This window comes from Camelina sativa, chromosome 1, assembly GCF_000633955.1.
Source record: "Camelina sativa cultivar DH55 chromosome 1, Cs, whole genome shotgun sequence".
Classification (NCBI taxonomy): Eukaryota; Viridiplantae; Streptophyta; class Magnoliopsida; order Brassicales; family Brassicaceae; genus Camelina; species Camelina sativa.
The window spans coordinates 3378820-3398264 of NC_025685.1; the positions used below are offsets into that span (position 1 = coordinate 3378820).

Below are 19445 nucleotides of genomic sequence, written 5' to 3' on the forward strand. Positions count from 1 at the left end.
ATGTTTCAGTAAATCTGAACACACATATATTATAGGTCATTAATGAATCAGAAAACTCCTTGAAAACTTAAACACTAACCTGTAAATGATCAAAACTTCTTTCAATGATCTCCACCATATAGGGGAAGCATAATAATAGCTGGGGCACCATCATCGGAGCATAGGAAAGTGTGGTTTGCCATAACTGCAAATGTAGAGTAGTGTCAATTATATATAGCGCATTTATATCAGCAGAGAAAAAGGAAAATATTTTATAGAGTGAAAACTTACTGCCATGCTATCCTCCAGAAGGTTGAGTGCATCAGGGCTATTTATGTCAATGCCCTTTTGGAGTATTGGGAGCAGTATACTATAGCAAATGGGAGACTGATAACCAAGTGCAATCACAAAATTCCGCAGTGCGACAAGAAGCTGAATCTGTAGAAGGCTTTCACCAGAAGATTCCTCCCAAACCTGCTCTTAAGTCAAACACATAGATAGTAAGACATTTGTGCACCAAGCAAGAACAAACAAACCCAGAAAGAATGCTATCATACCTTCTGGAAGAATTGCACCAACTTTTGTGCGTACGGAATGACTTCACTAACATGGCCAATCAGAGTAGAAATCAAGTTCAGAACTTGAACCTGAGAAAAAGAAAGGATAGTTATAGGTAAAGAGAAAGAGTTCTATGAGTCATTAAAGGAAGCATGATGGCAAGAATGGAGTGCTATAATGACTTTGAGGCAGCTGCATCAAGTACCTTTGAATCAAATTCTTGAACTTCCTCAACCATTTTAAAACATGATTCCCAACAGACAGGAAGAAGATCAAGAAAATTTTGCTCCGAAAAATTCGCATCCTCGACATGTAAGCATAATGACCTACTAGCTGCCAGCTACATAAGTAAACAGACGATCTCAGAGGTCGTCAACACAGATAAAAAGGAAGGAAGAGAATGCGTCCTTAATGCAAGAAAGAAATACAAAAACAAAATTACCTTGACAGCGAGGTCATTGTCTTGCAACAATTTGATCAACGAACAATAAACTGCTCTTTTTGTGTCTTCTTTAATCTGAAAGGTTGTTATCATGAACCATATACCATTAGGCAACCATTTTTCAACCAAAATATAATTTAACGAAAACTAGGGTAGAGAAGATAACATATAAACCAACAGGTTAACTAATCCTAATAGCCATTTGTTACAATTAACCAATAAAATTCTGCCTTTTAGATGATTACCCCTCATTGAATCAACTTATGGACAAGATATTATGTCATTTACAAATTATGTTATAATCTGATGCAATTTAATTAAGATACAATTTCCTCCGAAGCCTCTTGTCAAACTTAGCTGCATAAACACGGTAAACCGGAGTAAAACAACAGTACCTCTGAAACCCAATGTCCCAATATCATAGCAACTTTTCGGTGGATGATACGCCTATTTGGATGGTCATTTGAGAGCTCAAGGGATAGAGCACCATTAAACCTGCAGACAAATCATCCGATCATTAAGAAGGGCACAGTAATTACTTAACTAATCAAAAACTTCTGTCACATTCTGCTGGCTGGCAATATGAAGGTTCAAGACACAGCAACGTTAAGAAGAGATGAAAAAAAAATCCAGACATTAGAAGATCTAGAGCATACCAATCTCTGAAATTAAGATAATTCGAGAGCTCATAGTAGACATATGCAGTAGCAGCATATGCCGCATCTTTAAGAAGCAGTGCAGGAGTTATTTCAGTAACTGAAGGGGGACAATTATTCATTGCTTCTTGAAGGATGGACACAACAATAGGTCCTAGCAGCTGCTCGCAATGATGGAGACAGAACGAATAAGCATCATTTATGACGCTATATCAATTAGTAAACTTTCCAGAACAGGATTATTTGCTACTTACTTGGCTGTAGTTCTCAAACAAAACCATATATAGAGCTTCAGCACAAGGCCTCAATTTCTCTGTCCACTGAATCATGTCCTGCTCATGATGAAAGGACTCGGGGTTCTGGTACCACTCCTCTAGGTCACTTGCTGTTAGAACAAAATACCTGTTCAAAAGTTGATGGTTATATTTCAGCAAACTTTTCTTCCATGCATCATTCATGCAATGACCAGAGAATCAAGAATGGTGATTGAATGGAGGTGTAACTACATGACAGCATCACAGTTCACACTAAAACAAATGACTTAATGTATGCAAATATATATCAAACTAAATCGACCAGGTCCCAATGGTAACGCCTTCTCATATATTCCATGCTTAGCAACTTTTAGGCGAAGAGACGGAGAACAGAGATACATAGATGTACAGCAACAAGATCCCTATGGGTACACAAAATTACCCCAGCTCATTATTTTTTGGATTTCTGTTCTATCAAATTAGCTTAAAAATAACTAAGGCATCAAACAATATGAAATTGACAGGGCCACAGTTTGATAAGTAAGAAAAACCAAATAATTTGAATTCATATGTCTTATCATTGGTTAGTGTTACCTTCTCACTAGTATGTTGCACAAAAGAACTATCCTTTCATTGGGTAAAAGTGAAGTCACAATGCCACTAACTGTGCTTGAAGCATTCTTCTTCCTCTGCTCAAATGTAACTCCATTTTCATCCATCACACGACCAGTTAGACTTGGCTTGTATTCTTTACATTCAAGCACAGATTTCACCATCACCATACACTGAATAAAAAAATCTTCAAACGGCAACAATTCTTGTTCAGGGTCAGTTATCTTGTTTAAGCAGAAATCCACTACGACTGGAAGAGAACATTTATCTCCAAACGAATAAGGATGTCTACTTTGAATAGCGCCTAACACTTTCATCAGCTTAACACATGCCTTCTTTACAAACTCCCAGAATTTAGGATCTCGATTCCGAAAAGATGAATCTGCATGGAGACTCCACACAAGTTAGCAAAAGCATATATATGTGTGGTGACAGGATGAAGCGAGGAAAGGGATAAAATTTTCCTCGATACAGACTTCTAGGTGCTTTTGTCATATGCATGAAAAAAGAGTGTCCAACACTACAAAAAACTCACAATATGGAAGAAAGGACTGAACCGCCTTCAAAAGCGCAGGAGAGACTTCTTTCACTGGTGGTATCTCCTGAGAGAAAAGAGTTAGCTGTATATTAACAAAACACATACTTGGGTGAAAATATACCATCCATAGAAGAGACATAGCTGAAGGTGAATGTAATAATGAACTAATGAGTCAAGAAAAAAGAATAGTGTATCAACCTGTATACATTTGGCATCGCTTTGAAATCCTGAAATTATGAGTTGCCGCACTATTTTCAAACATAAAAACCACCTCTCGCAAGTCAGAAAAAGCTCATCGTGATGCTGCTCAGCATTATTTGAACCATAGCTCTGAGCCATTGTTGAAAAGCCATGTATAATTGTTTGGACATCAGTTTGCCAAAGGTGCCAACTAAAGTCGAAGAATTGCGACGAGATCTGCCAACAAATTAAACTGAACCTTATCCTTTACTAAAGCAAAAAAAACCAAGCTTTGGTCCAGCAATAAATTCATGCAAGAGGAGAAAGAAATTTGATAAGGGGACGATGTTAGTAGCAGACACACCTCAGCAAAGGTTCTCTGATCTGCAGTGAGACGTTTAGTGGACAATTCCTTTAAGGTTCGAAAAAGAATCAGAAAGATTCTGTGAGAAGCAAGAACGTCAGCTGAGTGAAGCTGTTGAGCTAGTACCGAAAAGAGGTCAGGCCTGACATCATGAAGCATGAAAAACAATTTATTTTGCTAAGAGAATCAATGCAAAAACTCAGAAAATCAAGGAAGATACTGTGCAGTTAACATAGATTATGAAGTGAAAATGCTGACCATTCCCTAGGATAATCGAAGCGGGCTATCTTCGATATGAGAACAGCCAACATTTCCGCAATCTGCCATAAAGCAAACAAATTCAGATAGATACGATTACAAAATACATGTCTTTCGATGGTGTAAGTTAAGGAAAACAAATCAGAACCAGTAATCAACAAACAAAGCAAAATGTTACATCACCTGGTAGTTCTCTTCTCTCAAGTGAGACAATAACTTCTGCCTCAGATGACTCTTTTCCTCGTTGCTCATACTGCTGCAAAAATTGCCAGAAAGAGTGTCAACACCTACCAAATAGGGCAGTAACTTTGCAGAGCTAGCACCATTACAAATCTAAGAATTTAAACCAGCCAGCTAATCAGAATTATCAGAAAAATTCCCAGAAAGAAGCTGAAGTTACCATGAATTTCGTCTGCTCTTCCAATGACGGTTGATACTGTTCTTGAAATATACAGAGGCCATCAATCGAACGTCCACATGTGAAACCAAATCCTTGGATGCAATCACTTCCTACAACCAGACCGAGAGAGCAAATGAGCGGAGTAAAAATCAAGCGACATTAGCAGAAACCACAAGAAACATAACAGATTAGAAACGATACCATGAGGCAAGAACAGAATCCAGGTCTACTCTCCGACTGAGATAGAGCCGCCTCCGCCGGCCGTCGAACATTCTCGTCACCGCTCATTGAATTAGCTAGTAGCGTGTACATAGCCGGCAAATCGGAAGCCGACAACGCCATCAGATCCGACGAAATCCTTGACCTAATCAAGCGTCGACGATGAACCCTAGGGGTTTGTTACGAACGACGATAATAAAATCTCACGGCGGAGGAAAAAAAGCGAAGCTAGTGTAAAAGACAGAGAAGAGAAGGAAAAAAAGATCGTCTGCTTTCTCCGTCTTTCAACCTCTCTCATGCTCTTCAAAACATTAATGTGACAGTCAACAGGGAAATTGTTTTCTTCTCTTTTTTTTTTTTCACAGCCGAAGAAAATAAAAATACTTACCGTCGTCTGATCGGACTCCGATCACGTAACCGGAGGCTTATGTTTTTGGGCTAATTACAGCATGTTGGGCCTGATAAGCCCAAACTATTATAGCGCGTGATTTTGATGGCGCGCGTGAGCACAATCGAAACAAAGATCGGGTTCGCTTGCTAAAATCTTATTGGTCGAGATACGTGGGAATGCATCAAATTTGCCACGTATGATACCCCGCCTTAAATTGAGAACGGGAAGCAACCATAATTTATTTTCTGAAAATACAAAATAGCCCTAATAGTTTTTGTAGTGACTAATTTCCCCCATCAGTTTCTTAATCTAGATAACGAATATTGATTGTCATATTGTACAAATAATAAATATGGGAGACATTATAAATTATATAAGAATAGAAAGGTCACTCTAGAAATATCTCTTTTCTTCTTTAAAACCAGTGAACCTATTTAATGGGGAACGTTCTCTTCTCGATATTTCCCGAAGCGTCGAGCTCCGTGGATAATAGAAACCGCTTAGAAGAAGACGAAAACGAAGACGAAGATCCGTTGACAAAGAAAAAAAGAGAAGAAGAGAGATTCAGAGGTTTACACTTTCGAAAATGGTGAGAACAAGATTGGCGATATCTGTTGTTCTTGTTGTGTCAACACTTTTGTTGTTGAATGCGGAAGCGAAAAGCGCTGATCCTTATAAGGTACCAGCATTTTCTTTTTTTCAATTTCATGACTTGACTCTTGGTTAGGGATGGAGATTGTGAATTGGGCCTGGTGATTCCTAATTTAATTGAAGGTTTCTGTCTCTGTTCGCTCTGACGGGTTTCGAGTATTAGTGAAAATCGATGATCATTCTTTTTTTTTTAGAGAAATCGATTGATTGATTAGGTTTTGCTTAAGTCTTTCACCATTGTTAATTTATTTCTGCAGATAAAATTTATACGTTGTATTTGTATCTTCTCAGGTTCTTGGAGTATCTAGGGATGCAAAGCAGCGTGAGATCCAGAAAGCTTTCCACAAGTACGCACCCTTGTTTTTTTCTAGTCATTGATTTGAGAAATTGAGTGAATGATCAACACAAGTACTTATGTAGCTTGTGATTTTTTTCCTTTGTAGGCTATCTTTGAAATATCACCCAGACAAAAACAAAAATAAGGGTGCTCAGGAGAAGTTTGCTGAGATTAACAATGGTGGGTATCTAATTTCAGTCCTAGCATCTCCTTTGTTATTCCATGGATAAATATCTTTTGTGTGTTGTAGCTATATTGCTAATGTAAGTTTGAGGGCTTCTGTAAATGAATCTTTTTCTACATTATATAAGACTGTTCTTGCTTTGTGGTCATGTGTTAGTTTTATGTTCTTATTTCTTTGAAAAGCTTTAAACTGACCCTGATTTTTGTGTAACAGCTTATGAGATCTTATCTGATGAAAAGAAGAGGAAAAACTATGATCTTTATGGAGATGAGAAAGGACAGCCTGGATTCGACTCGGGTTTTCCCGGAGGTAATGGTGGTGGCTATTCATACTCCTCAAGTGGTGGGGGTTTTAATTTTGGAGGGCCAGGTGGTGGTGGATGGCAAAATATGGGTGGTGGGGGAGGCTCCAAATCGTTTTCTTTCTCGTTCGGGGGTCCTAGTGAAAACTCCTTTGGGTTTGGGATGGATGATATCTTTAACATGTTTTCTGGCGGTAGTTCTAAAGGAAAGGATCAGTTTGGTGGCTTTGGCAGCTCATCATCCAAGTCTGAATCTAGATCAAAGAGTGGTACGGCAGCAACTATCAGAACAATAAATTCTCAGGTCTATAAGAAGGAAGTTTTGGACCAAGGGATGACTTGGCTTGTGCTGTCGTATCTTCCATCTCAAAGGGGAACTCAGTACCATGAATCGAATATAGAGGAAGTTTCTGAGGCATTGCAAGGAGCTATAAAGGTAAATCAATTGTCGAGTTTCTTGATTCCTGTTTTTTTGTGTTATTGGTTTTAGAAGTAAAGGTTAATATGGTTATTGTGAACATGATTGATCTCATGTTTTCTGTTTTGGGTTGTTTACGTTGATTAATTTTTATGTTTCAGGTTGGGCGTATAAATTGTGAAACAGAGTCCTCTCTTTGCAAACAACTTGGCATAGTTCCTCGTAGGGCTCCAAGGTTGTTTGTTTATTCATACACATCAAGTGGCAAAGCTACCTTAGCAGAATATACTGAAGAGCTTGTTTCAAAGAAGGTGAAGAGCTTTTGCCAAGAACATCTGCCGAGATTCTCAAAAAGAATTGACCTGAATACATTCGATGTCTCTGCTGTTAGCTCTGAAAGGACTCCTACAGTTATGCTTCTGTCAACAAAGAAAGACACTCCTGTCATTTGGCGTGTTCTTAGTGGCTTGTACAATGGACGCTTTGTCTTTTACAACACAGAGGTTTGTTATATTTTGGCTATTAACTTCCACTTATATCTATATTCCTACCGTTGTTGTTTCTGTAAATCTGCTGGTCCTAGAACTTATGGGTGATCCGCGTCAACAGATTTAAGCTTCATTATGTTTACTTGAGGGAAGAGTTATTCTCTAAAGCTTAGTTTTTCCATGATCTTGTAGGTCCATGATACTTCTGATCCAAAGATTCGTAAGTTGGGGGTTGACGCCTTTCCAGCAATAGTTGGCTGGTTATCGAATGGAGAGAAGCAAGTCCTGAAAACAGGTATCACTGTGAAAAATCTGAAATCAGCTGTGCAGGAAATTGGTAAATTGCTAGAAGGATTTGAGAAAAAGAACAAGAAAGTCTCTTCTAAAAGTCAGTCCAGCCAAACAGAGAGCGAGTCTTTAGAAAGGGTACCTCTTCTCTTGAGATCAAATTTTGACTCCATATGTGGGGAGAACATTCCTGTTTGTATCATTGGTGCCTTCAGATCTTCACATGGTAAAGAAAAGTTGCAGTCAATATTGTCCCAGGTAAGAATATTTTCTTACCTTTACTTTATATATTCGGCCTTTAGCCTAGTATGATAGCTGAACACAATGCTGGGGTAGTGAGCAAGTGGAAACAAACTACTTGAGTTGCGGTGTTTTCTTCAAGCCGTTGCTTTTTTGGTTCTTTGACTTGAAGGTCAATAATTCTGTGGTTCTATTCGTTGTCCAGGTATCCCAGAAATCATTGTCTCGACGACAAGCTTCAACCACTGGTTCTCAGGATACAGTATCCTATTCGCTTGTAGACGCAGCAAAACAATCGTCGTTCTTGAGCTCACTTGACAAATCAGAGTTCAAAACTTCCGATAAACTCCTAATAGCGTACAAGCCTCGACGAGGTAAGTTTGCTACATTCAAAGGCGATATGACCATGGAGGAAGTTGAGAAATTCGTAGCAGCTGTTCTTAATGGAGACATACAGTTCACGAAGACAAGACAGAAACCTCAGATCAAATGAAGGGTCTTTTTCATCAGTCATTAGTTTCAGAGATGTACATCATTTCGGAGGAGAGAAGACGGTTCTTTTTCACGTTTCCTGTGTTGCAAGCTACTTTTGAAGATCAATTATTGTACGTGCAGTCTGCAGAGAAGTGTATTAACAAGATACAGTAAATATAGTTTTATAGGGCTCTAATTAAATTGCATATTGTATCGAGTTCTATGTAATGTAATAGCATAAAATACTCTCGTTACCTAAAACCACAAAAAGCCAGCTGTGTAGAAGAGATAGAAGACACCAAACCAGTGTAGCCAAAAATGTATATAGTATACACAATCAGGTCTTAAAGCTTTTGCATAAGCGAAATATTCCAATATTCAAGTTCACAAAGTTTTTGCCAGAGATATTAACACAGGAAGAAACCATCGAGCATCCTTGAGCTTAACACACAGATTCATGTTTAAAGTCCTCCGGAGATAAATTGAGTTTGGTTCGATACTTCAAATACCAGGCAGAGTGTGATAACGCAAACCATCACATATTGAGAATTTGAGAATCTACCTCTCTTCTTTTATATGCTCAAGCCTCAAGTTGGGTTAGGGACTTTAGACCGAGAATCCAACGATCGACATTAATAGTGTTAACCAGAAAAAAAAAAAAAACCACATAAAATCCGCGACCCAAATTTCTTGGTCGAACCGGCCGGTTTATGGTTTTAGCTAAACCTTGTAGACAAATTAAAAGCGAGTGTTGATTTTTGAGCAAAAGAGAAACCCTGATTCTTCTTCGCATTGGGTCGCGAGCTCTGGTTCTGCTGTCATACTTTCGCAAATTCGATTTGCAGGTAGCTGTGTCACACACAGGTCTCATTTTCTTCCTCCAGGTTTTCAAATTTAATCCTCTCAGTTCCATGAATCGATTAGGTTTAGTTCACTTAGATCAGCATAGATTAAGATTAGATTCACAAGATCGGTTCATGAACTGCTTGACAAATACTATGATTAGCATAGCATAGATTAGTCTGTCGTGTTTCAGTTTGATATAATTGTATTGGGTCTCGTTTGGATTGGGAATTATACAAGATTATTGTAAGATGCAATTGATAGATTATGTCATTTTGTATTGACAAACATTATATTTAAAAGGTCTATCAACTCTGGAGCAGATGGTTCTATGCCTGTTGCTGAGAATCACATATTAAGGTAGGCCATCTTGGACATGGGAATCCAGAAACTGTTATGGGAAGTGGCAAAGAAATCATTCGCTGGAGGTATCATAGGGCTTACCATTTCAGATAGATGTTGTAGCGTTGTTCCGGTGAGAGGAGATTCCATGTCTCCGACAATGAATCCCCAGAAAAATTCTTTTTTAGGTTAGTGTCCTTTTGCCAAAACTGGTTTAAAGTAGACTCTTGCATTTTTTTGGCCCATTCTTCTTTTCTAATTAGATGTTCAATTGTTGGTGCAGATGATTATGTACTTGTGGACAAATTTTGCCTCAAGGATTACAAGTTTGCGCGTGGTGATGTTGTAGTGTTCAGGTATGTTCCTTCTAATGGCCAAACCACTTTTGAGTCATCCTTTGACAAGAGTAGAAAGCTATATAATGAGTATTAGTTGATTACATGTTAGTCTCCTATTCAATCTCTGGACATGGCCCTAAGAAACTGTACTTTTGATACAATGTAGTCTAAATATTTGGCTATGATATTTTTAACTCTTTGGATTCTCGTCTTTGTCTTTTGCTTCAAAAGGGTCAGTTTTTCTGGCTCTTTTAAGGTCTCATTTTTTTTTCGTAATGTTCCTCTGACATTGTGTTCTACGTGTTTTAAGGTATATATTTTGACATAAATCATTGAGCTCCTGACAATGTAAACTGCATCTCTCTGGCAGCTCTCCGACAAATTTTAGGGATAGATACATAAAGAGGATAGTGGGAATGCCTGGCGAATGGATAAGTAGTTCTCGGGATGTGATCAGAGTCCCAGAAGGTCATTGTTGGGTAGAAGGAGATAACAAATATTCCAGTTTAGACTCACGAACCTTTGGCCCTGTAAGTCCTCTGCTTACAGACCCCTAACATATTAACGTAGAATTTGAATGTAGATGATGGATATGATGATACTGATGTGGATAAACTTGTTTGGCAGATTCCTTTGGGTTTAATTCGAGGACGGGTCACCCGTGTGGTGTGGCCTCCTCAAAGAGTAAGCAAGATTGGTCGATAAAGCTAATTGAGAAGAAGAAGGAGAATGAGAAGGTACGTTTCTTCATCTTCCAAAAGAAAACTCCCTTCTTCACTGTTGAGGAATCTGTTTTATACCAAAGAATGGTTAAACAAAAAGATTGAAATCTCGTTTTTTTCACCCTTTGTTTTTAATACAATGTAGGACTCCTCCTCGTTCACAAATTTGTCTGGTGTCTCAATTGGGATCTAGTCAGAATCCAAAATTCGTCTACATTGTTCCTCAAGATTCTTTAATGAGGAACTCTCAAAATTCACATTTTTCTCTTAAAAAGTTACATATATATTTTCAATCTCAAATCAGAATTAAAGTCATCACGTCTCAATGATAACAAACAAATGAACACATTCTTGTATTGGAACAATGGTTTTAGCTCATACAGTACTTTTTAGCCTGATTGTGGCTCCGGTTTGCTAGCTGGCTCGAACACTATCAGTGAAAAACCTAGACCCATCTTAAAGACTCTGTGGGAATATTACTATTGCCACGGGTTAACTGTGTGATTAAATTCCTTAATTTAATTTCCCTAGAAGAATAAAGGCCATCATGGGCCGTAGAGCTAAAACTAATAGTAGCCCCCTTGGCTCTCTATTTTTTTGTCAATTAAATTCAATTTACTAATATATATATATATATATAAATAAACATAAATGCATGGAAAATTCGAAACCTTCCCTTTGCTCTCTCTGTCTGGCTTTTCTCCTCCTTCGGGGTAAGATCAATTCCACTTTCTGGGATTTTTTTTTTTTTTTTTGTTGATTTCTCAAATTTCAGTGTCGTACGAATTTTCTCTCTCGTCTTCTGCGGAATATATATTTTTTTCTTGGGCTGGGAAAATCTCTGGGAGATCTTCTTCGTCTCTTTATTTTCGTTTCTCTCTCCTACTTTTTTCCTCCACTGGGCATCTTGCGAGCTACGCAAGTTTCCTAGTTACTACTACTATTTCGATTTCGTTACCCTTTTTTTCCATTTGACATTTTGATCAAAGCTTTTTTTCCGTCTCGAGATTAACGCTGTCCTCCTTTTTTTTTTTTTTTCTCCATTTTATACCAAATATTTAATGTTGTTATATCGTCAAAGGCAAACTATTTTCTGGTAATTTCTCTTGATGTTCTTCATCAAGTTCTGAGAAAATTTCTCGGTTGTTTGTGGTTTTGGTTTCAGTGTGATTTTTTTTTTTTTTTTTAATTTCTCTGTTCAATCGATGTCCCTTTACATTTTTAATAGCCTGTTGGGATCAGAATCTTTCAGTTGTTTGTTTTTTTGCTTAGCATCCTTCAATTGATTATTGTCAAGATCTGTGACGGAATTGGAGATCTGTTGGTTGGTATTAATTTTTCAGGTAAGGTGGGTTTGTTACGAAATGGGAAGATTATTTGTGATCAACCTCGAAGGACTGGTTTATAGCTGCAAACATTGTCAGACTCATTTCGCTCTTACTAATGATCTTATCTCTAAGGTTCGTTTCTTCTAACCTTTACTACTTCCTCTTTTGCACGCACAATTGATGTTCCTACAGTTCAACTTTGCTCTAGCTTGCTTTGCTCTAATACACTTGTGTTTGTAGAATATACATGTTTTCAGAGGTTATGTTTTTGTTCTAAAATTTGAGTGACGATCAATTACAGTTTCATACTGATAATGGGAAATGGAAATTTACCAGTCAGTTACTAATTTATCAATTCATGCTCTTGTATTGACATGCTAATTCTTGTTTTGTAGTTATTGAGTTGAACTGATCAAACACACCATGATTTGTGTCCATACTTGTGTTTCTACTGTGCGATTAATGTTCCTTAATTGATCAAACTGCTACCTGATTTGTGTTTGTTTTGTTTCCAGTCATTTCACTGCAAGCATGGAAGGGCTTATCTTTTCGACAATGTGTAAGTACTACATATAAGGATTTTGTTCATACAAGGAATTGTGATATGGTTTCTTTATTTATTTGAGCAAGCCCTTTTTGAATTCCTAGTGTCAATGTGACTGTTGGAGAGAAGGAGCATCGCGTAATGATGACTGGTTGGCACACTGTTGCTGACATCTTCTGTGTTAGCTGTGGCTCTCTTGTCGGCTGGAAATACGTACAAGACTCCAAAACTCATACTTGTTAACAACTTACTTTCTTTATGATTGGTTCTTTGATCCCTAACTCTCATTTTCTCCCGCAGGAAATTGCATACGAGAAGTCTCAGAAGTACAAGGAAGGAAAATTCATCATAGAAAGGTTCTATTTTTGACGTCTTAGTTTCTGTCAAATACCAAATACAAATACAAAGAAAAATCACAGAATGATTCAAGTGATTTGGCTTAATGGGGATGTTGTGTAACCAATGTGGCCAGGTTTAAGGTGCTTGGACCCGATGGAGGTGGATACGACGTGGACGAGGACGAGCCTATGATTGGAAGCGACGAAGAATAAGAAAATGGATTCTCTTTTAATTTTGCGGCCCCATGGGAACTACTTTGGCTAGTGGTCATTCCCTTCTTATAGACTATCGGTGACCAGCAAACTCGCTGGGGATTAAAATCGACATTTTTTCGGGTAAGCGTACAAAAAGAAACCAAATATTCATATTAATATAAGAAAGCTAAAATAGTTTTTATAAAATTTGAAACTTGATATTACAATGCATATCATCAAGTTTATAATCGTTTTAGGAAAATTGTTTTGTGCGATTAGAATTCACTGATATGACATGTCTAACAAGTAACAACTCATACATCCCCAAGTTAAACACACCAATTTTACTATATGCATATCTTTTACTTTCATATCATCTCCTCGTAACAAGATACATATACTATAAGAATAAACACTAATGAAAGATAGAGCTTTTCTAGCCATTTTATCCTAATTTATTCTGAAATCCTAATTACAAGAAGTTACTTCCACTGGTGGTTGTCTGACATGCTTTTACTGTCCTACCTACTTCTACACTTGGATTCAATTTCACCGCATCTAGTGTGGGAGATAAAAATGTCGAGTATGTGTATTCTTAATTAATATTTCAAATTTAGCCAGACCGTTACAACAGTTTTAACTTTAAACCATCAGCTAACCATAATAACTTTTTTGGAACACAAGTGGCTTTTTCGTAATTAAATAGCATGTTCATGGGTAAACACTCCACACGTGTCTCGTGAGTTTTTCTTAGATCCTCTCCTCTGCGTTTTGAGCCCTATGCTTCGTGTTCTGTTCAAACTTTCAAAAACTATATTCAATTATTTAAGAGGAAAAAAACAAGAGATGTATATGGTACGACCAAGAGTTGTCTGGTTTGAAATCGGAATTTTGTATTAAAAAATTGAACACATTAAACTAAAAACATCTCGTCGAGAAGCATAGAACATCTACCCCACTCTCTTCCCTTCTTCTTCTTCTTCTTCTTCTTCAACTCTTTGAATCAATTTATTAAAAAAAAAAACCGTTTGGGTCCTTGTCCTTTGTTCACTAGTGCCTCCTATTATCCTCATTGATGGCTGTTCAAGTTTTCTCAAGGGTCCCTTTAGTGTGGTGATCTGTTCCAGATCTGATTGATCCCTTCTTTTTTATTTTATTTGGAGACTTTTGTTGTTGTGCAAGTTCGGACACGAGACCCAGAAAGCTTTTCAATCTCAGGTTTCAAATATGTTGACTCACGACAGAGACGAAGAACTCTCTCTGTTCCTTGAGATGCGTCGTCGCGAGAAAGAACACAGAGCTGATTCTCTTTTAACAGGTCCGTTTACCATATATCTCCTATCTCTTTACGTATACTTATTTGTGTGTGTCTTGGCAATGGTGTTTGAATCTGGTTCTGTCTATTTTAGGATCTGATAATGTTAGTAGTATCAATGAAACGTTGAAGGCTGCTGCGGCTGCGGCTGCGGCGCTTTCTGGTGTCTCAGAAACGGCGTCGTCTCAACGTTATCCTCTCCGGAGAACCGCCGCCGAGAACTTCTTGTATTCTGAGAATGAAAAGTCTGATTACGATTGGTAATGTTTCCATTTGTGTTCCCTTTTCTAAAAAAACGATTTAAGGAAAATTCCAAGTTTTTTTGTTTTTGCTCATTCCAAATTTAGAAGAACAAAATCCTTATTTGGGAATATAGTTCTCTAGTGATTGAGTTTGTCCAAATTATATTGAAATTTTTACGCATAGCTAAGGTTCATTTTACATCATGATTTCTTGTTGTACATCACCTGAGCTTAGTGCTAGAGTGTAATGTCTCCTTCTTCCATGGATCATTGGTCCGATGTTCTTGTCTCTTGTTCAGGCTTCTAACTCCACCAGGCACGCCACAGTTCGAGAAAGAGTCGCATAGAAGCGTAATGAATCAGCTCGATGCTCCCACTTCTCGCCCCACGGCTCTTAAATCTCGGGTATGAACAAAACGTGTTAGATAGAACTGGTCCAAGCTTACGTTTGTCTTTGTCATTATAAGCATTGAAGCTCTTGTTGGGTTCTGTTTCTGTAGTTAGGGAACTGCCGTGAAGAGATCGTCTCAGTGAACCATAATAAGCCCCAAACGAGCTCTTCTTCTGTAGCTGGACTCAGGCGACCATCATCCTCTGGTAGCTCAAGGTCAGCGAGCAGACCTTCCACACCAACAAGAAGGTCTACAACTCCAACCACCTCTACAACAAGTCCTGTGACCACCAAAGCTTNAAGGCCTGTGACCACCAGAGCTTCAACCTCTAGATCCTCAACACCCACCTCACGTGCCACCTTAACTGCTGCACGTGCTACTACCTCCATGGCGGCTTCGCGAACCACTACCTCGTCGGCTCCGCGAACCACTACCACGTCTACCGGTTCAGCGAGATCAGCTACTCCAACTCGGTCTAATACGAATACTCGGCCATCTTCTGCACCTTCTAAAAAACCAGTATCAAGGCCAGCCACACCAACCCGTAGGCCTTCAACCCCGACTGGTCCATCAATAGTTTCCAGTAAGGCTCCGTCCCGAGGGACGTCTCCTTCTCCTACTGTTAATTCGTCCAGGCCGTGGAAACCGCCGGAGATGCCTGGTTTCTCTTTAGAAGCCCCACCGAATCTGAGGACGACTTTATCAGACAGGCCGGTCTCAGCTTCAAGAGGCAGACCTGGAGTAGCCTCAGCACCAGGTTCAAGATCGGGTTCCATAGAACGTGGAGGTGGTCCTACCAGTGGCAGCGTCAGTCATGCAAGAAGGCAATCTTGCTCGCCGTCCAGAGGTCGGGCTCCTATAGGGAACACCAACGGGAGTGTAACAGGTGTGCGTGGTCGAGCTAAGGCAAACAACAGCGGAAGTGATAGCTTGAGCCCTGTGGCTATGGGTAATAAAATGGTTGAGAGAGTGGTGAACATGAGGAAACTAGGCCCACCGCGGCTAACTGAGAATGGCGGTCGAGGAACAGGGAAATCTAACTCCGCTTTTAACAGCCTTGGATATGGGAGAAACCTCTCCAAGAGCTCCATAGATATGGCCTTAAGACATATGGTATGATCACGTCTTAAAATATTTGGTCAAGTTTTCTGTTTTTGGCTTAGCACCGAGCTTTTGTTCACTGTAACATCCACCTAATCTTGGGAGTGAACAAAATCCTCAGTTAAGAGTTTCTCAGAAGCTCACCATATAGATAAAACATTGGCCCAAGCTCAAGGATTTGACCTGCAAAAAAGTGCTTGCTCAAGTTCTTTCCGGTAATAATTGTGTTAACTTTTGGTATTTCGTGTGTAGGATATAAGACGAGGCATGACGGGAAATCTCCGGCCGCTTGTGACGAAAGTTCCGGCATCATCAATGTACAGTGTGAGAAGTCGGCCGGCTAGTGTCTCAAGCTCGCCCATGGCCACAAGCAGCACCGTGAGCTCATCTGAACCGAGTGTTGACAACATCAACATTCTATGCTTAGACGGGAACGAAGCTGAAAATGATGATCTTCTCAGTGAGAGAAGCTATGCTTCTCCGCGAGATCAGTTCCCCAAGTTCACATCTTGACCCATGTTATTATATATCCTATGTTCGTGTTTTTGTTCCAACACTTTTGAAACTACGTGTTTCTAAGTGATCCGTCAAATTTATGAAACTCAGGTATCGTCAGATGTCCTTTTTCCTTCATAAATGTTTTTCAGAAAGCAACTGCTAAAGGGTGTGTCTGAATTCAAGCCTTAATTAAGCTTTTAAAAACATCTTCACGATTAGAGCTATAGAAACAAGTGGGAATCGAGAAACAAAACAGAGCACAGGAAAAATGGGAGACACGAACGATTTAACCACAGCTGAACTTGGATCCTTGAGTTTCCTTGGCATATTCACTTTGTTCATTGACTCGCTCTAATTAGCCTTTTGCATTGAATATTACACAATTCAAATAAAAGCTACCGGAGGCATGACCGCATGATAAGAGTGTTTCACATACCCAGTCCTTTGTTCTAGAAGATGTATATATAAACATATTTAAAAATCCTAAAAAGCATAATTTTGGATGCAGCTAGACATGTATAAATGGTTTTGGCCTTTTGGGTTTTTCTTAAGGGAACATCTGCATAACTTGTCTCTTTAGGTTTATGTTAGAGTCAATTTACATGATGACAAGTCCTTGTGACTTGTGAGGATTTGGATTTGGGTTTAGGTGAATCGTCTTCACGTTCAGATATGAAAAGATCAGAACTTACGTGTGAGTCGCGTAATCAATGAAGTAGTTACATGCCACAACTTCACCGAAATCGTATACTTTAATACTAAAAGTTTTATAACGCTGACTGTGATTCTAGGAAAGATAGTATGAAATATATGGTCAACAACGTGGACTATTTCAATTTTGCATTCGTGTGTGGTGCACATACACATAAAAGAATAATGGCGCGTTTCGTGGAATGACGATGATGTCATTTGCTACCAATCGGAAAGTCAATTTCAGACTGAAATCGACAACAAATATTAAAATATAAAATACACGTAAAAGTGAAATCAAAAAGCTAAATATATGTTTTGGATCTTTCTCTTTAGGGATGATCTAATAACAGCGTAACGATGATGTCAAGTATATGGTAGTTTGATGACGTCTTCTTTGTTTTTTATTTTTATTTTTTTCCACCAAAAAAAGAAATACCTCACATTTTTTTTTAAGAGAAAAGAAAAAAACAACGTAAATGCACTGTACTACCACTGTAGTGTATGAACGGCGAGTGAGTGCTTCTTCGTAGTCAAATTAATTAATGTGTGCCGTGTAGTTTGGTTTGGTAATATCAAAAACTTTATTAGTTAAATTACTTTATCAGCTGCCACAAGCGGGAAGGAGGGAACAAAAAAGAGAGATCAGAAAGCAAACCCAATCAATCAATAAAAAGTCTCGTTGTCGTCGTCGTCGTCGTCGTCGTCGTGTGAAAAATAACATAAATAAATAATTTAAAATTTAGTCTCGTCGTGTACCTGTCACTGTCCTTTGTAGCAGCAGCCAACAAATTAAATACGAGAAACAATTTGATTTACACTTTTTTTTTTTTTCTTTTGGCGTTTTTACTGTTCTGTTCATATAGTTTCTGGGTTTTGTTTTTTTGTATGTTCAACCATTAAGTTTTGACATTTTTACTACTCTCCTCCACACAAAACCCAAACTCGTTTGTCTTTCTCTTTGATTCACTCGATTTGAAAATTTCCTCCACTAGCAAATTTTTCAAATAAACAAACCCTCACTTTATCTTCTTCTTCTTCTTCTTCTTCTCTACAATCTCATCGTTATTATTAACCTTCCAGATTCAGTTTTTTTTTTTGAGGAGACAGGTCATATCTGAGGTTCTTTATTTCTTTGGTTGGGTTTTGATTTTGAGTTTCTTTATGTGAAATATTCCTCTGTTTTTTTCGGAGGATTTTTTGTTGTCTGTGTTTGTTGTGATGCGTTGTAATTGCTTTGGACTTCTTGATAAGTGCAAAGGCAGTGACCGTCTTGGACAGAGAGAAGCTGAAGGTATATATATATACTAATACTGTACAACGATTTGATGAATGTTCACTTTGATTTTTAGGGTTTTGAATTTTGATCTCAAATTTGTTTCTTTTTGGCTTTGGCTTCCTTGTGCAAGTTAGTTTACCTGTCATCATTACTCTGATACATCGAATCTTTAAAATTCGACAATGGTTGACCAAATCAATTTGCTCGCTTCCTCTTTGATTTCGTTTGCTTTAGATTAGATTAGAACATGGACACTGAATTTGATTCTCTCTCTCTCTCTCTCTCTCTCTCTCTCTCTCTCTCTCTCTCTCTCTCTCTCTCTCTCTTTTGGAATGAATCAGAGATTTGCACCGACAATGTGAGGGTCTTTTCTTATAATTCGTTAAGATCAGCCACAGATGGTTTTCATCCAACCAACAGAATCGGAGGTGGTGGCTATGGAGTTGTCTTCAAGGTGTTTAAACTTTGATGATCTTCTCTTTACAGTTTCCTTATAAAAATGTTTGATATATATATTGTGGGGATATGTTGAAAACGGTTTTGAATCTTGTAGGGAGTTTTGAGAGATGGCACACAAGTAGCTGTGAAATCATTATCAGCAGAATCTAAACAAGGGACACGCGAGTTCTTGACTGAGATTAACTTAATATCCAACATTCATCATCCTAACCTTGTTAACCTCATTGGCTGCTGCATTGAAGGGAACAATCGGATTCTTGTCTATGAGTATCTTGAGAACAACAGTCTTGCTAGTGCTTTGCTTGGTAATGAACTTTTGTTACAAACCACTATCACATTCTTGTCTACCAAGTCCCATTCTGTCCTGTTTTTTTTTGTTCTCATTTTGTTTGAGTGTGAGTAAGTTTTGTAGGTTCAAGGAGTAAATATGTAGCACTTGATTGGTCTAAACGAGCTGCCATTTGCGTTGGGACGGCTTCAGGTTTAGCTTACCTTCACGAGGAAGTCGAACCTCAGGTTGTTCACCGTGACATCAAGGCCAGTAATATCTTACTAGACGGAAACTTTTCTCCCAAGATTGGAGATTT

General features: G+C 38.4%; 6 protein-coding genes across 13 annotated transcripts in view; 5 read left to right on the forward strand and 1 right to left on the reverse strand.

Annotated features, from left to right (window-relative positions):
• LOC104703893 (importin-11) lies at window positions 6–4808 on the reverse strand. The gene is made up of 17 exons (XM_010419985.2): window positions 4443–4808; window positions 4242–4351; window positions 4025–4097; window positions 3842–3903; window positions 3584–3725; window positions 3238–3456; window positions 3037–3103; window positions 2484–2883; window positions 1890–2037; window positions 1636–1796; window positions 1375–1474; window positions 980–1054; window positions 743–877; window positions 537–626; window positions 271–453; window positions 80–184; window positions 6–14 (listed from the first exon to the last, which is right to left on the reverse strand). The coding sequence occupies exons 1-17, from the start codon at window positions 4581–4583 to the stop codon at window positions 6–8; spliced, it is 2220 nt and encodes a 739-aa protein (XP_010418287.1). The 5' UTR covers window positions 4584–4808.
• LOC104747474 (dnaJ protein ERDJ3A) lies at window positions 5300–8502 on the forward strand. The gene is made up of 7 exons (XM_010469139.2): window positions 5300–5530; window positions 5794–5849; window positions 5946–6019; window positions 6237–6760; window positions 6904–7245; window positions 7423–7776; window positions 7964–8502. Exons 1-7 carry the CDS (start codon window positions 5438–5440, stop codon window positions 8249–8251), a joined length of 1731 nt encoding a protein of 576 aa, XP_010467441.1. The 5' UTR covers window positions 5300–5437; the 3' UTR covers window positions 8252–8502.
• On the forward strand, window positions 8971–10855 carry LOC104747836 (mitochondrial inner membrane protease subunit 2-like). 6 transcript variants are annotated; one of them, XM_010469636.2, is made up of 6 exons: window positions 8971–9077; window positions 9379–9605; window positions 9701–9773; window positions 10126–10285; window positions 10383–10492; window positions 10623–10855. In XM_010469636.2, the coding sequence occupies exons 2-5, from the start codon at window positions 9452–9454 to the stop codon at window positions 10458–10460; spliced, it is 465 nt and encodes a 154-aa protein (XP_010467938.1). In that variant the 5' UTR covers window positions 8971–9077; window positions 9379–9451; the 3' UTR covers window positions 10461–10492; window positions 10623–10855. The 6 variants fall into 6 exon arrangements, with proteins under 6 accessions (XP_010467938.1, XP_010467998.1, XP_010467877.1 ...); XM_010469696.2 differs by having other exon boundaries at window positions 8978–9077; window positions 9399–9605; XM_010469575.2 differs by having other exon boundaries at window positions 8988–9096.
• Window positions 10964–13000, forward strand: LOC104745059 (protein yippee-like At3g08990). Of its 2 annotated transcripts, none has more exons than XM_010469410.2 (6): window positions 10964–11190; window positions 11821–11937; window positions 12321–12364; window positions 12454–12562; window positions 12650–12705; window positions 12822–13000. In XM_010469410.2, exons 2-6 carry the CDS (start codon window positions 11842–11844, stop codon window positions 12898–12900), a joined length of 384 nt encoding a protein of 127 aa, XP_010467712.1. In that variant the 5' UTR covers window positions 10964–11190; window positions 11821–11841; the 3' UTR covers window positions 12901–13000. The 2 variants fall into 2 exon arrangements, with proteins under 2 accessions (XP_010467712.1, XP_010467777.1); XM_010469475.2 differs by lacking the exon at window positions 10964–11190 and adding an exon at window positions 11210–11573.
• Window positions 12934–16607, forward strand: LOC104747559 (cell wall protein RBR3-like). Of its 2 annotated transcripts, none has more exons than XM_010469242.2 (6): window positions 12934–13023; window positions 14046–14200; window positions 14292–14457; window positions 14739–14844; window positions 14940–15944; window positions 16185–16607. In XM_010469242.2, the coding sequence occupies exons 2-6, from the start codon at window positions 14110–14112 to the stop codon at window positions 16443–16445; spliced, it is 1629 nt and encodes a 542-aa protein (XP_010467544.1). In that variant the 5' UTR covers window positions 12934–13023; window positions 14046–14109; the 3' UTR covers window positions 16446–16607. The 2 variants fall into 2 exon arrangements, with proteins under 2 accessions (XP_010467544.1, XP_010467611.1); XM_010469309.2 differs by having other exon boundaries at window positions 12936–13023; window positions 14101–14200.
• Window positions 17930–19445, forward strand: part of LOC104748256 (putative serine/threonine-protein kinase) — a 4524-nt gene continuing 3008 nt past the window's right edge. The window contains exons 1-4 of the mRNA XM_010469952.2: window positions 17930–18414; window positions 18741–18853; window positions 18953–19163; window positions 19271–19434. Of these exons, the coding sequence (XP_010468254.1) occupies window positions 18342–18414; window positions 18741–18853; window positions 18953–19163; window positions 19271–19434 (561 nt within the window). The 5' untranslated portion in view covers window positions 17930–18341. The remainder of the gene's footprint in view (window positions 18415–18740; window positions 18854–18952; window positions 19164–19270; window positions 19435–19445) is intronic.